This window comes from Neovison vison, chromosome 1 (genome assembly GCF_020171115.1).
Source record: "Neovison vison isolate M4711 chromosome 1, ASM_NN_V1, whole genome shotgun sequence".
Taxonomy (NCBI): Eukaryota; Metazoa; Chordata; class Mammalia; order Carnivora; family Mustelidae; genus Neogale; species Neogale vison.
The window spans coordinates 114,438,706-114,459,966 of NC_058091.1; the positions used below are offsets into that span (position 1 = coordinate 114,438,706).

The 21,261-nt window shown below is 38.9% G+C and overlaps 1 protein-coding gene across 2 annotated transcripts in view; it reads left to right on the forward strand.

Moving 5' to 3' along the window:
• The window catches only part of KCNQ5 (potassium voltage-gated channel subfamily Q member 5), a 532,023-nt gene that overhangs the window by 387,539 nt on the left and 123,223 nt on the right, over positions 1–21,261 (forward strand). For both annotated transcript variants that reach the window (XM_044254576.1, XM_044254585.1), the window contains exon 3: positions 8,232–8,358. In XM_044254576.1, coding sequence (XP_044110511.1) covers positions 8,232–8,358 — 127 coding nt within the window. The remainder of the gene's footprint in view (positions 1–8,231; positions 8,359–21,261) is intronic.

Below are 21,261 nucleotides of genomic sequence, written 5' to 3' on the forward strand. Positions count from 1 at the left end.
CAGCAAAGGCACCAGAACCTGTTACTCGGCTGATCCAACTGAAATCAGAAGATCCAGCCCTAATCTAAATAATTTCAGCTGAGTATAGCAGATGGTTGTATTTTTAAGTCATTTGAAAATAAAATAAGGAGACTCCATCCAAAGTGCCATTTAGTGAGTACCATTAAGCCAAAACACAGTATGATCTTATCTAGTATCTCAGTTTGAAGAGGAACACATTTCCTCTTCTGAGTCTACCCATTGGCTAGATGATGGGTGATGGCTTTTATTTTTCATTGAAAATTTTTCTGAAATAATTGTTGATTCACATTCAGTTGTAAGAAATAATACAGAGATATCCTACATATACTTTATGTAGTTTCCCTAAATGATAAAATTTTGGAAAACTCTAATATCACAAAAAGGATAATAATATTGATAGAATCTGTAGATCTTATTCAGATTTTCCCGGTTTTCCTTGGAGTATTTGTATGTCGTTAGGTATGTATTTGTATGTGGGTATTCAGTTCTATAATTTTATCCCATGTAGAGGGTCATGTCAAGACAGCAGTCAAGGCTCCAAATAGCTCCATCACCACAAGGACCTGTCAAGTTGCCTTTGAATAACTATACTCACATCCTCCTTTCCACCTCTCTCCCCACTCCTGACTTCTTGCAACCAGCAATCTGCTCTGCATTCCTAAAATTTTTTCATTTCAAAAATGTGATGTACTCAGTATAATTCCCTAGAGAATCATCCAAGTTGCTCTGTGTATCAGTAGTTCATTTATCTTTACTATTGAGTAGTAGTCCCTGGTGTGGATGTACCACAGCTTGTTTGACCATTCACACAGTGAAGACATCTGGACTGTTTCCAGGTTTGGGTCATTATGAATAAATCTACTGTGAATATTCAGGTACTGGTTTTTGTATAAATCTAAGTTTTTATTTCTTTGGCATGAATGCCCAAGGGTATAATTGTTAAGTCTTATAATAACTACATCTTTAGTTATTTAAGAAATTTAATATATATAATATATAAAATTTAATATATAATTTAAGAAATTATCAAACTGTTTTCTTCTATAAATAATTTGTGCTGTACCAGTAATGCATGAGTAATCCAGTTTCTCTGCATTCCCCCCGACATTTTGTGTGGACATGATTTTTTATTTTTGCCATGCTGATAGGTGTGTAGTGTTCTCTCGTGTGGTTTTAATTTGCATTTCCCATATGGCCAGTAATGTTGAATATATTTTCACATGCCTTATTTGCCATCCCGACATCATCTCTAGTGAAATACCTGTTCATTTCTTGTGCCCATTTTCTAATTGAATTATCTAGTTTTTATACTCTTAAGTTTTGAGAGTTTTTATATATTTTAGGTACTAGGTCTTTGTCAGATATGTGTTTTGCAAATATTTTCTCCCAGTCTATAGTTTGTCTTTTTCAACCTCTTTTTTGATGAAGCCCAGTTTATCAATTTTTTTCCTTTATTTCTTATGTTTTTGACATCAACTCTAAAAACTCTTTTCTTAACACAGATTCCAAAATTTTTTCCTGTGTTTTCTACTAAAAGTTTTATAGCTTCAACATTTAGGGCTAAGGCCTATTTTGAATGGACTCTTATTAAAGTGTGAGATATGCATTAAGGTTCATATTTTTTGCATATCGATGTCCAATTACCCCAGCATTGTTTCTTGAAAAAGCTATTTCTTCCTCTATTCAATTGCTTTTTATCTTTGTTTTAAAAAACCCATATTTTTGTATCTTTATCCAAATCCATATTTTTCTGTGTATATTTCTAAGTTCTCTGTTCTGTTTCATTTTTCTGTATGTGTCTCCACCAATATCACAAAGTCTTGTTACTAAATCTATATTGTAGGCCTTAATATCAGATAAATTAATGCCTACTACTTCATTCTCCTTTTTTAGGATATTTTAAGCTATCCTAAGGCCTGTGACTTTCCATATAAATTTTAGAGTAAGTTTATTTTTGACTACAAAAAAAAATTTGCAGAGGGGCACCTGGGTGGCTAAGTTGGTTAAGTGTCCAACTCTTGGTTTCAGCTCAGGTCATGATCTCAGGGTCCTGAGATAGAGCCCACATGAGTCTCTGCACTTAGCAGAGAGTTTGCTTCAGATACTCTCTCCTTGTCCCTCCGCCTCTGTGTCTCCTTGCACTTGCATGCACAAATGCTCTCTTTCTCTAAAATCAAGCAAGCAAGCAAGCAAGCTTGCCTGGATTTTGATAAAAATTTTTGTAAACCTGTAGATCAGCTTATGCAGAGTTGACATCCTTATTATGTTGAGCCTTCCAATTCGTGAACATGGTATGTCTATTTATTTAGGTCTTTTCTGGTTTCTGTCATCAAAATTTTCTAATTTGAAGCATGCATATCCTCTACATGTTTTGTTAAGTGCATACCTAAACATTTTATATTCTTTGGAATGGTTATAAATAATTTGTGCTTTTAATTTTGGTTTTGACCTCCTCATTGTTAGTATACAGAAGTGTGATTGATTTTTGTATGTTGATCTTTAATCTTGCAACCTTACTGAACTCACTTACTAGGTCTAAGCTTTTTTTTTTTTTTTGAAGTTGCCTTGCAATTTTCTCTGGAGACAAACATGTCATCTGCAAATAGAGACTGTTTTATGTCTACCTTTTCAGTGTGTATGCCTTTTATTTCTTCTATTTCTTTTACCTACCTTACCACAGTGACTGTATTATTTTAACTATGTTGAATAAGAGAGATGAAACTAACATCTTGCCTTGTTCTTGACTTTAGAGGAAAGCATTCAATCTTCTACCATTAACTATGACATTAGCTGTAGATTTTCTCTAGATGCTCTTTATCAAATTTGGATAATAAATTTCTAATCCTAACTTGCAGAGAGTTTTACCACAAATGGAAAAACTGGATATTCACATGCAGAAGAATGAAATTGGACTCTTTTCTCACACCATACATAAAAATCAACTCAAAATTAATGAAAGATTAAATGTGAGCCCCAAGGCTATAAAACTGCTAGAAGAAAATGTAGAAAAAAAGCTTCTTTTTTTTTTTTAAAGATTTTATTTATTTATTTGACAGACAGAGATCACAAGTAGGCAGAGAGGCAGGCAGAGAGAGGGGAGGAAGCAGGCTCCCTGCTGAGCAGAGAGCCCGATGCGGGGCTGGATCCCAGGACCCTGGGATCATGACCTGAGCCGAAAACAGAGGCTTTAACCCACTGAGCCACCCAGGTGCCCTGAAAAAAAGCTTCTTGACATTGGTCTGTGCAATGACTTTTTGTATACCACCCTCAAATCATAGACAACAAAAGCAAAAATAGACAGGTAGAATTGCATCAAACTAAAAAGCTTTTGTATAGGAAAGGAAACTATCAACAGAGTAAAGAAAGAGCCTCCAGAATGGGAGGAAACATTTGCCCACCAAATATCTGATAAGGAGTTAATATCCAAATATATAAGGAACTTCCATAACTGAATGCAAACAAAAATTTTTAATTTAAAAAAATTTAAAAATTGGGTCACCTGGGTGGCTCAGTAGATTAAGCCTCTGCCTTCAGCTCAGGTCATGATCTCAGGGTCCTGGGATCAAGCTCCATTTTGGGCTCTCTGCTTAGCAGGGAGCCTGCTTCCCCTACCCCCCGCCTGCCTCTCCACCTACTTGTGATCTCTCTCTCTGTCAAATAAATAAATAAAATCCTTAAGGAAAAAAAATTTTTAAATAACCTGATCTTAAAAATGGGCAAAGGACCTGAATAGATATTTCTCAAAAGAAAACATGAAAATGGCCAACAGGTATCTAAAAAGGCATTAAACATCACTAATCGTCTGGGAAATGCTGATGATTAAAACCACAATGATGGTGAGTGGTATGAAGTGTGTAAGCCTGATATTTCAGTCCTGTACCCATGGAGCAAATAATATATCATATGTTAGTAATAAATAAATAAATTCACAATGAGCTATTACTTAACACATATAAGAATTACCAAATAGACAAATGATAACAAGTATTGGCAAAGATGTGGAGAAAATGGAACCCTATACCTTGTTGGTTGGTGGGAATGTAAATTGGTGCAGCCACTATGGAAAATAGTATGGAGGCTCCTCCAAAAATTAAAAATATAACTACCATATGATCCAGCAATCCCACTTCTGGGCGTATATTTGGAGGAAATGAAGTCAGGATCTTGACTCCCATATTTGTTGCAGCATTAGTCACAATAGCCTCAATATGGAAACAACCTAAGTGTCCCTCAGTGCACAGATGGATAAAGAAAATATGGAGTATACATTACCATGGAATAATATTCAGCCTTTAAAGAAAAGAAACCCTACCACCTGCAATAACGTGGATGAACTTGGAGGCTATCATGCTGAGTGAAGTAAATCAGACATGGAAAGACCATACTGCACCATCTCACTTAGATGTTGAATCTAAGAAAGTCAAACTCATAAAAGCAGAGAGTAGAATGGTGATTGCCAGGGACTGAAGGGATGGGGGAAAGGGGAAATTTTGGTCAAAAGATATGAAGTTTTAGTCCTGCAAGATGAGAAAGTTCTGGAGATTTAATACACGGCATTAGATCTCTTCCCCACCTTTCAGATTCAGGATGCTCTCCCTTCTCTGAGTCAATAATATTTTGTTCCTTATAACTGAAATAAAGTGGATATTTTAGGAACCAATAGACAGAATTTGGTCAAAGTGGTTTTCCTACTTTTGTTCCCTATCCCATCCCCCACAGCCTGAGCTCCAGGCCTGAAAGAAATGTCCCATAGTCATCTGCTGAGTTCTCATCTCCATTGCTGCTTACCCAAGGATTAGAAATTTTATCCCTTAGGCGAACCTGGGTGGCTCAGTCAGTTAAGTGTCCAACTCTTGGTTTCGGCTGAGGTCATGGTCTCAGGGTCGTGATCTCAGGGTGGTGAGATCAATTCGGAGGCAGGCTCTGCACTCAGCAAGGAGTCTGTTTGACATTCTCTCCTCTCTCCCTGCTTGCTCATGCCTGCTCTCTCTCTCACCACAAATAAACAAATCTTTAAAAAATAATTTTACTCATAGTGTATATGGACCACATCTTCCTTATCCACTCATCCGTTGAAGGGCATCTTGGTTCTTTCCATAGTTTGGCGACTGTGGCCATTGCTGCTATAAACATTGGGGTACAGATGGCCCTTCTTTTCACGACATCTGTATCTTTGGGGTAAATACCCAGGAGTGCAATTGCAGGGTCATAGGGAAGCTCTATTTTTAATTTCTTTTTTTTTTTTTTCCAATTTATTGTATCATGCTTAGCGAAATAAGTCAAGCGGAGAAAGACAAATATCATATGATCTCCCTGATATGAGGAAGTGGTGATGCAACATGGGGGCTTAAGTGGGTAGGAGAAGAATCCATGAAACAAGATGGGATAGGGAGGGAGACAAACCATAAGTGACTCTTAATCTCACGAAACAAACTGTGGGTTGCTGGGGGGAGGGGGGTTGGGAGAAGGGGGGTAGGGTTATGGACATTGGGGAGGGTATGTGCTTTTGGGTAAATTGGAAGAGGAGATGAACCATGAGAGACTATGGACTCTGAAAAACAATCTGAGGGGTTTGAAGTGGCGGGGGGGGTGGGAGGTTGGGGTACCAGGTGGTGGGTATTATAGAGGGCACAGCTTGCATGGAGCGAATATCCAACTTTTGTAGCAACATGGACGGGACTGGAAGAGATTATGCTGAGTGAAATAAATCAAGCAGAGAGAGTCAATTATCATATGGTTTCACTTATTTGTGGAGCATAACAAATAGCATGGAGGACAAGGGGCGTTAGAGAGGAGTAGGGAATTTGGGTAAATTGGAAGGGGAGGTGAACCATGAGAGACTATGGACTCTGAAAAACAATCTGAGGGGTTTGTAGTGGCGGGGGGGTGGGAGGTTGGGGTACCAGGTGGTGGGTATTATAGAGGGCATAGCTTGCATGGAGCACTGGGTGTGGTGAGAAAATAATGAATACTGTTTTTCTGAAAATAAATAAATTGGAAAAAAAAATAATAATAATAATTTTAGCCCTTGTAGAGAACACCAAGTAATGGTCTAATAAGAAGAGACTTCTGACCCTAGTATACTTTCCCCAAGGCAGAAACTATGACCCTGTGGTGAGATTCAATTACAGCCTCCTCTTCTTTTATTTGGAAATGAAGGATATTTCCCCCTAATGCAAAACAAAACAAACAAACAAACAAACAAACCCACCAGCCGCAAGCAATATTCCTGAACAACGGGCCCTGAGTCAAGAATTTGTAGGTGTAGTCTCTCCTGCCTCAGTGTAACATAGAAGCGGTACAGTGGTGGCCTGCCTTACTCTAGAATAATGACCATGCATCTCTTGGTGTCATCCATTCCTATGAAAACAAAAAACCATTGTCTGGGGACGCCTGGGTGGCTCAGTTGGTTGGACGACTGCCTTCGGCTCAGGGCGTGATCCTGGAGTCCCGGGATCGAGTCCCACATCAGGCTCCCAGCTCCATGGGGAGTCTGCTTCGCTCTCTGACCTTCTCCTCGCTCATGCTCTCTCTCACTGTCTCTCTCTCTCAAATAAATAAATAAAAAATCTTAAAAAAAAAAAAAAAAAACATTGTCTGATGTGCATTGTGGCTCAAGCTCTTGGGTATCCCTTAGAATAAGGCCTTTCACCAGTGGTGTGCTGAGTTTCCTGGCACAAGTAGGGGTTAGAGGCAGAGATGAAAAAGTGGACCTGCCATGGAAACTAGACTGGACACAGGCAAACTACATGGGCATCTTGGGTCATGTTTTCTCTGTGTGGAAAGGTCTGCTGGACTGAGTACAGGTTGTCTGGCACTTTGGCCTCAGTTTCCTCATTCATAAAGTAGGGATTAAAAAAAATACTTACCTCATAATATCATGGTGGGGATTAAACGAGTCTACACTTTTAAAACACAAGTTTAAAGTTTTAAGTCCCTATAAGTAAGCAGCGATGACCGTGGAGATTTATTTTTCATCATGAGAAATATTTGTGGGTTACTTCGTACAAAATAACAGGATAGAATAATCTCTCTCTCCTGGGCTCTGCAAAAGTGTGACATATTATCACATGTGCAAACTGAAGAGAGAGACATTTGCCTGAAACTTGCAACAAAAATGCCATTTTTCTAAATTTGATAACAGTTTTTATCTTGGGATGCAGGGTGGGAGATTCAGATCTTTACTTTCTATGCTTTATATTATTTCTGTGAAGTTTAAATGTTTTAATAAAGACCATGTATCCCTTTTGTAATTAATTATAATAGAAATCAATTAATGCGCATCATTCTGCATTATAAATGCTAAGTCAACCCTTGTTTAAAGAAAAGAAAGGGAATTATTTTTTAAAGGAGAATAAATTTTGGTAGACTCAGTGCCTCTCCGTCTAAAGGGACAACAAGGCGACTATGACATGCTTGCTCCAGAGATGTTTTATTCTTACAAAGTCCATTTGGTTTCTCATTCTATGACCCGTTACTTAATGCACCACGTTAGTTGGTCTTTGCCCAGGGTTCTCTCTCAGCTATTCCTAAATAATCTCAGTCATTTCCCCAGAGCGGGTGTTATATTCTGGGTATCTCTCACCAAAAGACAACAGAAGCATGAACAAGCTTCAAATCTGGAGATCAGGGTCTCATTTCAGGCAAAGAATATATGTGTCACACACACAATAATGCCTTTGAAACTTGCTGTCTTATAAGAAGATTTTGACACCATAACAGAAGAACTCAGTATCCTTCCATGTGTTTACTTCTTTTTCTCTGAGAAGGACTCTTCAGGACTTAAGGATGATATCACTTCTTGCAGCAGAATGAAAGTCTGTTTTTTGTACAAGTGTAAAGCTGTGTTTTCAAGGTCCCCTCCTGATTTTCAGGTACTTCACATGTTACTGGGTGGCTGATGTCAGTTCCACTGTATATGCCGCACAAGGCAGAGCTATAATTCAACCTGCACATTTAGTATTAAAGCTGATTCCTAAACTCGTACAGTGTTGGACTTGAATAGAATGGCCTGCCGTGAGGGGAGGTGCAGACAATGTGAGGGTCACGTGCGCTCCAGGGCTAGTTCGCCTTGAAGAAGAGGGGCTAACTCGGGGCACTAACAGCTATACTTTAGATGAAGTGCCTGAATGTCCAGAAATGCCCAGGAGCTTCTCGCTGTGGTTTGCTCTGTAACACCTCTCTCTAACATGTCTTATTTCATATTTTAGGAGTTCGTGATGATTGTCGTCTTTGGTTTGGAGTTCATCATTCGAATCTGGTCTGCGGGTTGCTGTTGTCGTTATAGAGGATGGCAAGGAAGACTGAGATTTGCCCGAAAACCTTTCTGTGTTATAGGTGAATATCAAAGTCCTAGATAATGAATTTATGTCACTACCTCTTTTTTTCTTCTGTCTTCTTTTTTGCAATAGTTAACCAATATTAAAAGATAACATTCCTGGAATATTTACTATGGGCCAGGCACTTCTGTGTTTTAAAAGTGTCAACTCATTTAATCCCTACCATAATCCTATGAGGTCAGTATTTTTTTTTTAATCCCCATTTTACAAATGTGGAAACTGAGGCAAGGAGTGGTGAAGTAAGTTTCTGAAAGTCATACCTGTAGAAAGTGATGGAGCTGGCAGTTTGAGCCAGACGGTCTGGTTCTAGAATATCCACTTGTATCAAATTAAGTTACACAGAAATGTATGGTTCAGCAGTGTCCTGAATTAGGAAAGCATTGATTTCAATAAGTATAAAAGCCCCTTTTGGCTCGACAATATGAGCAATACTCCTTTTAAGCTGTCAGTCACCTGGAGCAGACAGCAGTGTATTAGCCCTTATAAAGTGTGTCAGTCATCATGCCTTAAGAATGATTACAAGTGTGGCTCACTTTATGCCTGGGTACCTGGAGGCAGCCCTCGAATGAACACCATTTCTCTGTGGCTTTCTGGCTGTTGCAGCTTCGGGGGGATTCCATCACCTGGGGACCAGCCTGAAGGTATCCTTTTTCATGATGATGCCATACAGCGTTCTGGGCTGGAGACCTGGCATCTCCCAGTAATATATTTAAAAGTCTACCATAAAACTGAAAACAGATCTCAGTTTTCAAAATTAATTCATTATTTTTTAAAGTTAATTGCCTACCTCATAGCCCTTGATCCCTAAGTTTCAGTGTGGATTTCCTAAGAATAAGGCTGTTCTTTTACATGACCTTCCACACATGGAACATTCATGCGATACTTCTCCTAATCTGCCGATTGTATTCCTGTTTTATCAGTTGACCTAATAATGTCCTTCACAGCATGCTTGCCTCTCCAGTGCCGGTCAGGTCGAGGATGACTTGCTGCACTGAGCTCTCCTCTCCCTCTATGTCTTCCCATCTAGTACAGCTCCTCAGCCTTTGTCGCGTAGAACATTAACATTTTTGAAGAAGATAGCCTATTTTTCAAAAATAGAATGTTCTTCCTTGGGGGGCGGGGGTGAGAAAACCCTAGATATGAAAGCTGTTGTTGTTGTTGTTGCTGTTGTTGTTGTTGTATAAAAGTTACATTTGGTTTTCTTCTCTTTTTTTCTTCCCATTTCTTTGGCAGTCATTCAAACCCAAATGCTAAAAGTTCTTGGTGAGGCTGACTTCTTTCAACTACTTCCCATCTGAGTTTTTATTTATGAGCTTGTCTGACTATCTTCATCAACAGCCTGTTTTCCATTTCGTTTGTGGTGTCAGGAATTGCCGATTAATCTTCTTTGTTTCCTCCTTTCCCCCTGTTCCCTGTGATAACCACAGGGTGGACTTCAGAGGGAACTGGAGAAAGTGTCTGCTCCTCTCTGGGCACTATTGAGAAGAATCCTTCCTTCCATCCCTGCTGTGTAGGTTAGAGCACTGTCCTGGGGATGGGAGAAAGGGTGGCCCCCCCCACACCGCCACTGAGTTCATTTCAGTATAAGCGCATTTTGAAAGGTTCACCATCCAGTCAACCAAACCTTATGGAGGGAGATGTGGCTGTGTGTGAAGCACTGGAGTTACAATGGTGAATCTAGTAAAATTCTAAGTTAAGCCTATCTTGAAATACTTATGCAGTCTATTTGTTTTGCTGCCTGTCTTCAGTCCTTTTCGGAAGCCATTATGCGAGGAGGAGAGAAGGTAGTAACTCCCAGACTTGCAGATTCACCCAATCCAAAGGCATATCCATGAAGGCATTTGATTTTTCTCTCTGGAGACCATTTTCTCTTTTTGAATTCTGTGCTCCAGAGACATCCAGAAGGACTTTTACTTCATGTGAAACTATTGCACAAGTACTTTCTCTCCTATAAGGAGCCCAAATAAAACAATTCACAGGGCAGATGGTTGGCCAAGATTCACTCAGCTTCTGCAGGATGATATCAGTTCATGGGTGACTGCAGGAATGTTCCATTCGAGATTTTATTTATTATTTATTTGTTTTCTTAAAATTTTATTTATTTGACAGAAAGAGAGACAGCGAAAGAGGGAACACAAGCAGGGGGAGTGGGAGAGGGAGAAGCAGGTTTTCCGCTGAGCAGGGAGCCCAAAGCGGGGCTGAATCCCAGGACCCCGGGATCATGACCCGAAGAAGGCAGAGGCTAATGACTGAGCCTCCTAGGCGGCCCTCCATTCTAGATTTTAAAACCAATTAAAAATTGGCTTTGTTCCAATTCCAGTGGTAATGTCAACATATTTCTGGTCTCCAAACTAAAAAGAAAGTTCTCTCCCAGATGCCTGCTGCCTTTTGATAGCCCTTTTCAGCTCTAGATACCTCCAGCACATCTTTGTCCCTTAATTGTTCTCTTCCTGTCCCAGATCCTTGTGGTCTTGGTAGAATACATGGTTCTAAAAATAATGTTGGGATATCTGTAATCTTCATCACCTTTGGACCTGTCTCGGCCCAGCCGAATTGATGTCCTAGTGAAGCATGTTCAAATGGGGCTCTTCAGTGGGAAGTCAGTAAAATTTAAGCCACGCAGAGGAACCAAATGTCATCTGCCTAAAGGCAGCGGGCTGTAGCAGGTGACAGTGGAAACCCATTCTAGGCCTGTTTAATAGGCCCATAAAAGTGATTGATACCAGTGGTAAAATGATAGAGTGCAATGTAAAGTGAAACCTGTAATTCCCTTGTTCAACCTAATGTATTGTGGTAAAATGGGGGGAAAAAAAAAAAGGAAATAGCGTGTCTCGCTATCTCTCTGTGAAAACTGCTCCGAGTTTGCAAACGGAGCTGATCTCTCCAGGCTCCATGCATTTGTAAGATCTGATTACTCTCAACATGCCAAATACACACCCAAGTGTTTTCAGCAATTTTGAGCATTCGGAAAAAAGAATATAGAAAAGACGGTGGTGGCCTGGCTGTTCTTCAACGGTGGAAATGCTTTCTGTGGGCGCATCAATGTTGTTCTTTCTAGCTGGAAACAGACCGAAGCTTCTGCCGTGGTTAGTTAGCGAGCCTCATGCAGAATTGAGCCTGACCAAGCTGATAGTTTGTGGACACAAGCCGCTAGATGCCCCACGGGCTGAGTCCCCAAGACTAGAACTACCCACTCTGACCTGCTTACCCTCTCTAGCCCTGCATCCTAACCAGAACGAGGAGCATTTTAAATCACAAAATCATTATATACTTGTGTTTGGATGGCACATTTTGAACAACTTTAACTTAAGGGGGAAAAAATTTATTCAGGTTTTTTTTTTAATTAGATGCTTTCTTTTATTACCATATTGATTTATCTCTGCTTAGTTTGGGGAATTTGCTTTGAAAACTGGTAAAATTTGATCTTGAGTTATAGAATTCTTCCTTATACCTCTGTGTTCAATTTACATCTCTTCTTGAAGGCTCTTTTGAGGTAATATGTCTACAGCCGTAGGCAATAACCACTGTGTTAGCAATTTGGAGAGTCAAGTATATTTTGGGGCTGACTACCCAAGCTGCCCTTCACTTATCTGGACTGGCTACTTTATGATTTCTCTACCTTCAAACACCAAACGCTCACTCAATGACCTCAGGATCAAGAATGTGTGAAATAACCTCCAAGACTGATTTCTTAGTCATTCTTTTTCTCAGCTTTCATTAATGACCTCCCTGAAAATTGCAAATAGTACCAAAGCCGGGTACTTAGATCACGATAATGAGCCTGATGTGTCAGGAAGCCAACAAATTACTTCTCACAGCGGCTTTTTTGGATTCTCTGGTGACTCTTTCTAAAGACAGATATAACAGAGCCATATTTCTCGGTCTTGCAGTGTGCGTCCCAGGGAAGCAGAAAAAAATCAGCCTATTATTAATCTTGGATCTGTATTTGATGCTAAATATAAGTTGATTTCTTTTTCCTATTTTAACAGTTTTCCTTCAGGGTAATCTTTCCACAAGAAGACAAAAGAGGCAAAGCACAGCATAGATGTTTCCCCCATGAGTTGAGCATATATGCTTTTGACATGAGATAATAGTCACTCAGGAAAATGTATTTTTTTAATGAGGAAAAATATAACCAACTTCTGCTTTGGCTAAAACCAAATCGAAGCCCTTATTAAAATCAACCACACACCAAGGCCACCCTAGTATATCTGTGAGTTCATCTTATTAAAAGGCAATTGCAGCCACTAATGTGTTAAGAAATTACATCAGAGACTTCCTGAACCGCCACAGGCTTCTAAACTGAAGATTTGAAACGTCATGTTTCCATTTCTCTGCCTTCCCCATCTTTTGTTCTAAGAGACTTGCTCTTGAACCATGTCATTTTCCAGATCTTCCAATCTCTCCTCTCATTTAGTAGAAATTCTTGTCTCTGAGATGATTTTCTGAAGGTCATTTACTCTTCTGCTTCCACTCTTTACTTCTCAGCATTCAGACTCCTTCAGTGCAAATAGATTCCGTCCATGTGATTGGTTGGACCATCTGAAAACGCTTAAATCCCGTCGGATTCATGAATCACAGAACACTAAAGTCATTTCAGTCCTTCTAGTTAATCGCTGATATTCATCGAGACTTGCTATATGCTAGGTGCTGCTCTAAGCGTTCTATAAATATTGCCTTGTTTAATCCTACATGGGTATTATAATACCCTATTTCACAAATGATGAAATAAGACTGAGCTTAAGAAGCTTGTTCAATGTTAGAAATATGGTAGGTAAGAGGCGCCTGGCTGTTTTCAGTCAATTAAGCATCTGCCTTCAGCTGAGGTCATAATCCCAGGCACCTGGGATGGAGCTTCCTAGGATTGAGTCCTGCACCAGGCTCCCTGCTCAACGGGGAGCTTGCAGCTCCCCCTGCTTGTGGTCTCTTGCTCTTTCTCACTCTCTCAAATAAATAAATAAAATCTTAAGGGGAAAAAAAAAAAAAGACATAGAGTAGATGAAAGAACCAAGATTCATCTAACTTTGTGTTCAACCATTCCACAGAATTTTGATGCTAACCACCTGGAACTAGCACACACCCCACAGGTGAAGGGCAGTCAGTCCCACAAGACACTCTCCCAACACCTGACTTTGGATGCCAGGCCACACACACTTCAGCCAGGCTGACTTCCCATCTGGGGGTTCCCATAACCATCCCTCACCTCAGGTTCAATAATTCACCCAGATGACTCCCAGAATTCAGGAAAGTGCTTTGCTTACCATTATCAGTTTATTATAAAAGATACCATTCAAGAACAACCAAGTGGAAGAGATGCATAGGGTTAGGTACTTGAGGTAAAGGAATGGCTAACATGGGGCTTTCATAACCTCTCCACGCAGGCCGCCCTCCCAGCACCTTGGCATGTTCACCAATCTGGAAGATCTCTGAACCCCATGGTTTAGAGATTTTCATAGAGATTCCATTATATAGACACAATTAACTCAATCATTGACTATTGGTCATTGAATTCAGTCTCTGGGCCCTGTTCCCTTCCCTGATGTCTGGGGGTAGAACTGAAATTTCCAACTCTCTAATCATGCCTTGTTCTTTCTGATAACCAGCCATCATCCTGAAGTTGTCTAGGGACCCCCAGGTACAAGTCATCTCATTATCATAAAAAGATACTTACCACTCCAGGGATTCCAGGGGTTTTAGGAGCTGTATGCCAGAAGTCCAGGACAATGACCAAGTAATTTATTTCCCATTGTACTACACTACCTGACTGTAAGAAGATTGCCCTTATTGTTTATTTGCATTTTAAAACCAAGTTTAATTGAAACTTGCCCACTGCCATTAACTTACAAAGAATCTGATATTTTCATGTTCATCATTAGGAATCCAAGATCTTTGAATGAGAAGCCAAACTTTACAAAATATTAATTGCAGTATTGGCTTTAAGTATTGGCCTTATTATATCAACTAAATCAGGTTATCTATTGCAGTTTTCTAACCTAAAAAGGAAATGGGGCTCTAAAATAAACTTAGTTACCTTGTATCAGATTGCTTACTTTCTTGAGCAATGTTATCGTCAAGTTCTCTGGGTATTTCCTAATTGGGGATATTGCCAAAGAAGTGATATTACTCCCAGAAATGTCTTCTACTATTTGTTAATGTTATGAACTATACAGAGACTTGTCTAAACAGATAATTATTGACTCAGTACAAATTTGAACTTATAAAGTAACTTGATTAGCTGATATGTCTTGACCATATAGACAGTGAGTGCCATTAGATGGAAATGAATAGCTAAAGATTATTTCCCACACCTTCTATAAATTTCAGTAGAGCACTATGATATATTGAACTAGTATTACATACTATCAAATGGATATGTAAGAAAATCATCCACAGAACACTTATTATGTGCCAAAGATGATCTTTGGTGCAAGAGACACAAAGATGAATAAAACAAGGTACGTGCCTGTGAGAGTATGGTCTCCTGTGTCCTTAGAGCAAGGCAAAACTGGTAGGAGGGAGGCTAATTATGCTGATACAGAACAAAGGTAGTGGAGGTAGAAGTAGTCTTGGTAAGAAAGATATAGCATATCATGACTGATTATATAAGACAGAGAAGCAAAAGATACCAGAGGTTTTGAGCTTAGTTATTCAACAAATATTTATACAACATCCACCATGTCCAAGCATGGTTTCGTATGCTGGGGAGTCTGTGTTGTACCAAATGGGCAAGGGCCTCCTTGTAGAGCTATCTTCCAGTGGATGGAGAAAAATAATACACAGATAAATTTTTTAATTTTTTTAAAGATTTTATTTTTTTGACAGAGAGAGAGTAGGCAGAGAGGCAGTCAGAGAGAGAGAAGGAAGCAGGCTCCCTGCTGAGCAGAGAGCCCAATGCGGGGCTGGATCCCAGGACCCTGGGATCATGACCTGAGCCAAAGGCAGAGGCTTTAACCCACTGAGCCACCCAGGCGCCCCCTACACAGAAAAAAGAATTTTTTTTTTAAAGATTTTATTTATTTATTTTCAGAGATCACAAGTAGGCTGAGAGGCAGGTAGAGAGAGAGAGAGAGGCAGAAGCAGGCTCTCCACTAAGCAGAGAGCCCGATGCGGGGCTCGATCCCAGGACCCTGGGATCATGACCCGAGCTGAAGGCAGAGGCTTTAACCCACTGAGCCACCCAGGCGCCCCAACACAGAAAAATTTTTTTAAAACAAGGTTGTATCAATTAGAGATAACCGCAATGGAAAAAATAAAACAGAGAGATGAGGGTCTTCTTCAGACTAGGCGGCCCAAGAGAGTCTTTCTAAGGAGTGGGCACTCAAGTTGACCTGAATATTAAAAAGAAGCCATTCATGAGATTTAGGCCAGATTTTTCCAGGCTAGGGGATAGTAGTTACAAATATTCTTGTGACCCAACAGCTTATTTAAGGAAGAAACATAAGGTTGTTGTGGCTGGAGTTCCACAAGCAGGACAGAGTAGTAGGAAATGATGGAGGGACCATCACACCCTGAGGACTATGTCCAGACAGAGTCTTGCGTCAGGCATACAGTAGTTGCCTGAGGTAAGACAGCTTCTTGAGATGGGCCCCCACCAAGCATCCAATAGCTTCCTAAAAGATCTAATGGTGAATATTTGGGTTTTTAAAAAAAAAGAAAAAATTTGGTCAGGCAATGAAAAGTGTGGCTATATAAGTCTCTGGGTTTTTTAGTACCTGTTTGGACTACCTATCATTCCTTCCTAAACTATTACTTATTCAGAAGAATATAAATCTCTCCCCTCTGACTTCTCCATGCATCGATACATATCACCCTTAGAAACATGACGTTTCAAAATTAAAAGAAAATGTGTTATCTTCTGTGAGCAACTCAATTAGGAGCATGTCATGGAAAATCTTTTTACTGCCCCACTGGTAACCATCACCAATGAGCAGTTCCCAAAGGGCTTCTTACCACAGGACTCGGCTGCATCCTCTTATGATGGTTGCAATGCAGATTTATGTCATTAAAGATTTTTTATTTCCTTTGGGACATTGTTCCTTTTTGCCTTGAGATATTATCCGAAGATGTATGATCAATAAGAAGCATTAAACTGTCACTATGGGGTAAATTTTCAAAGTGGTGCTTGGAATTTGCCAGTATGAGTCCCCTTAACTTCAGAGGAAGTCCTGCAGTTCAAGCCACTGCACATGGCTTTGAAAATGTTCTACAGTATGTCTTCACTGTGCTGCCTTTTTTTTTTTTTTTAATAAATACCGCAGAGCAGCTCAGTGCACAGCCGATTGCAGTATTTAAGAACGTGGATAATGTACTGTGCAGTAGGAGGCTTTTAAAATTAGATTTTAAAGCTTTATTCCTATTAAGAATCACAACAACAATATAAATGCATCTTTAATTCTTCAAAGGGTACCTTTCTATAAAGGAATTTGGAGCTCGGTTAGTTATAGAACTCATAAAGCAGCACCATGTTCCTCTGAGATGTTGTTTATCTCCCTCCATAGACAGAAAAAAACTGAGGCTTCAGGAAGTGGGGGTGCTTTGTGCTCAGCCCTTAAGTTAGCAGTGAAGCTAGGAATAGAACACCAGCCTCCCCACAGCTCACAACTCTAAAGCACTGCCTCTTGCAAGAGTCAAATTTAATTACACTATAATCCGTTTAATCTGCACGCGGAAGAATAATGAAGGCGCAGGGAAAATGAATTCATTAACAGGTTGGTGAGAGACCGTGTTATGTAGATGAGCAACTTTCTTTTCAGGATCCCCATTTTCAGCATGTTCTGATTGTTGTCTGATGCCAGGAAAGATGAACTTCATTCTCCTGGCCACAGTTAACAAAGGACTTGTTGATTTTTCTTACTTTGAAACATAAGCAAAGATTCCACTTGAAAATGTTGTGGAACCACCTTTTTTGTCAGAAATAAAACATAAGGTTTTGGGTTTGTTTTTTGTTTTTTTTTTTAAATAGTAAGAGAGAAAATCGTGCATAATTCCCCTCTACGCTCCTTCTGGGGTAAAAGCAAGAACCCCATTGAGTTAAATGCACAACTTACAGCCTTCCTTGAAACAAAAGGAAGTGATGAGTGAGGCTTTGCTTCATTTTTTGCTTTTGATAATTTTCCACTAATTCGCTGTGGCTGTGTCCACGCCAGTCCATCTGCTGTCTATTCTTGCATGCACATTAGAAAAGAGATGATAGTTTAAGAGCTGTATTTAGATAAGAAATCATCCTTTGAAGCTAAAAATACCAAGAAATTAGGAGTTGGGGTACCTGGTGTTACATAAATAGGAATAAAATTTCATGGTTTAAGTTGTAAATCATGATTATGGACTATCTCACATAACTCTTAATAATCATACTAAGTTGGAAGAGATTATGATCCCTATTTTATATGCCAAAAAACTGAAACTTGGAATAAGGGTCTTATCAAGGAGCACACAGCATATAAGCAAGAGAATCAATAAAGAAAGAGGAAGGAAGGAGGGAGAGAGGGAGGGAGGAAGGGGAGATAGATGCACATCAAGTTCTGACTTCTGTGACACCACATTATCACCCTGCACAACCGCCATGTGGCATAGGAACAAATAAATAAACCATATGGTGAGGTCTCATTCCTACCCCCAAATCTCCCCACACCCCACAACAGACATTAATTAATATGAAGTCTAAAAGAAAAGAGATGTTAGTATCATTAAAAAGTGCAGTTCCTTCTCTCAATGGTCATCTTCCTAAGATCTGGCCTTTATTTCAACTTTTTATTTTGAAATAACTTTATACTTACTTAGAAATTGCAAAAATAGCACAGAGTTCCCATGTACCCATATACCCTTCACCCAGCTTCCCCCAATGATAACATCTTATGTAAGTATAGCGCAATTATCAAAACCAGGAAGTTTATATTGATATATATTATTAACTAAGCTACAGACCTTATTCTTATTCACAATTTTTTTATTCACTCAATTTTTAAATACACTGAAATGAAATTTTATCACATGGATAAATTAATTTAACTACCTCCACAATCAAGATACAGACTTTCCCATCCTCCTTAGAAATTTGGGGTGTTATCCCTTCAAAGTCATTCCCTCCCCCAATCCTAAACTCTGGGAACCTCTAATCTGTTCTCCATCACTATAACTGTCATTTTTAGAATGTTATGTAAATGGAATCATATGATAAACTATTTAGTCTTTTGAAATTGGCTTTTTGTTTTTTTGCACTCAGCATAGTGCTCTTGAGATCTATCCAGATCACTGTGTGTATCAATAGTTCATTTCTCTTTCTTGTTGAAATGGTATTCCATCATGTGGAAGTACCACAGTTTATCCATTTACCTGCTAAAGGTCATTTGGATTGCGTATAGATTTGGGCTATTATAAATAAAACTGCTATGAATGTTCATGTAGAAGTTTTTGTATGAACATAAGTTTTTATTTCTCTAGGGTAAACACCCAGGAGTAGGATTACAGGGTTATGTGATAAGTGTATGTTTATCAGAATCTTCCAAACTGTTTTCCAGAACATGACCATTCCTTTTAAAATATAGAAATGCCTAGATCATTTCATGACAGTAAATTACATCTAGGCTGACTTAAATGGCATTTCTTATTTTCATAGAAAATATATGTTTCTGCTCTCTCTGTTTTTCTATGAAAATTATTTTAATAAGCAGAAGTTTCTGAAATTCATATTTAACCACTTGGTCAAGAAACAAATGAAAATTTAACCCATGAAAGAGGACTTCTTCATGCTCTGGCAAATGAATGTAAATATGATGTTTATGTAGATGAAGTATTGAGGCAGCAACTAATATAAAAAGTCAATACTGAAAAAATTCCTGAAGCACCATTATTTAAAGCTAACTTTACTTTGTAGAGAGTCCTTATCCAAATAAATTTTACTGAGACATATACTAGTTATGCTTGACTGCTAGAGGATATAATACAATATATATTATATATAAGATAATCACATTGCAACCTCAGAGGATGATTCCTGTAGAATAAAATGGGGATGCCTGGGTGGCTGAGTTGGTTAAGTGTCTGCCTTCAGCTCAGGTCATATCCAAGGATCCTGGGACCAAGTCCCACAAGAGCCTGCTTGCTGAGCAGGGAGCCTGCTTCTCCCTTTGCCTGCCGCTCCCCTGTTTGTGCTCTGATATACTCACTCTTTCTCTCTGACAAATAAATAAAATCTTAAAAATAAATAAATAAATAAATAAAAATAACATTTTCTCACCTATCGAGTGAGCAAAAATTCGAAATCTGGCCACAGTCTTTTTCAGTCAGACTATAAGTAAAGAGGCACTGATATTCCATAGGAATGCAAAATGGTATCACTGTTATGAAAAAGTGTCAATATCTACTAAAGGTACACAGCATTTACTCTTGACCCAGAAATTCTACTGCCTAATAGTTCCATCAGTTATAGTAAGTATTCAGTATAGCTGAATAAACTAAAAATGAAATAAAGATACTTCTATAGAGCTACAGAAGGACCCAAAATATATTAGGTAAAAGAAAAAAATATTGTCATATAGCATATAGAGTGTGTTACTCTTTGTGTAAAAATCTAAAAGTATATATTCATATTGCTTTTATTTCTGTAAAGCAACATTGGAAAAATGAGTAGGGACAAAGTGAATGGGAACTGGTAGGGAAAATAGATTTCTCATCATTTACTTCTTTTTTGTTTTATAAGTTCTTATTTATTTCCAGTTAGTTAACATACAGTGTAATATTATTTTCGGGTGTATAATACAGTCATTTCACACATACACAAAACACCCAGTGCTCATCACAACAAGAGCATCCTTAATCCCCATCAGCTACGCCCTCCCTTCTCCTACCAATCTCCCCTCTGGTAACCATCCGTTTGTTCTCTGAGGATAAGATGCTGTTTCTTGGCTTTCTTTTTTACTTCTTTATATCATTTTGATACTTAGACAATATAAATATATTAACTATTCAAAACTAAAAAAGAACTGTTGCCTACAGTGTAAATGTTTATTATTATCTGTGCATAGCAGTATTTGGGTTGATTGGTTCATATAAGATACAGTTGTGCAAAAATCTCACTCAGGGCATTTTTTTTTTTAAAGATTTTATTTATTTATTTGACAGAGAGAGATTACAAGTAGGCAGAGAGGCAGGCAGAGAGAGAGAGAGGAGGAAGCAGGCTCCCTGCAGAGCAGAGAGCCCGATGCGGGACCCGATCCCAGGACCCTGAGATCATGACCCGAGCCGAAGGCAGCGGCTTAACCCACTGAGCCACCCAGGCATTTTTATCATTGCAAAGAAAGACAATGTCAGAGATAACCTACCATAGGTTGTTCACATGAATGTCCACAATCCTAAGATGAAATAACATTTAGCATTCTCTCTATTTCAATAGCATTTCTAACTCTCTTAACAAAGCCCTATTCTAAAAGGTGACCTACCATTTGCCTTAATTTGCTCTCCATATATGTCTTTATTTTCAAACTTGGAATTTCAGTCATATCTTCTCAAAAATTGCCCAAGAAGTTTAAGTGAGATAATACATGTGAAGTGCTTCCTATAGGGCCTGGCATGTACTACATACTCAACTGTTAGTGATAGTAAACTGAATTACAACAGTAGTGGTGTCCGTGTATTCTCATCAATCCCAGAATTGATAAATACAATCCGAAAAAAATTGGTAGGACCTCTTTGGATGTTTTGCTGATTGTTCTTTTCTCAAATTATCTTCTTCAATAATAAATTTTTAGAATTTGAGAGTCTCCATATCTTAAACAAGAATAAATTTTATTTTAAAAAAGGAAGGGAAGAAACCACACCAGGAACTCTTTGAGTCTGAAGCTCTTTAGGTGTGATCATCGCAAAAATGGTTGTGTTACGGTACCTAAAGGATGTTGGGGTAACA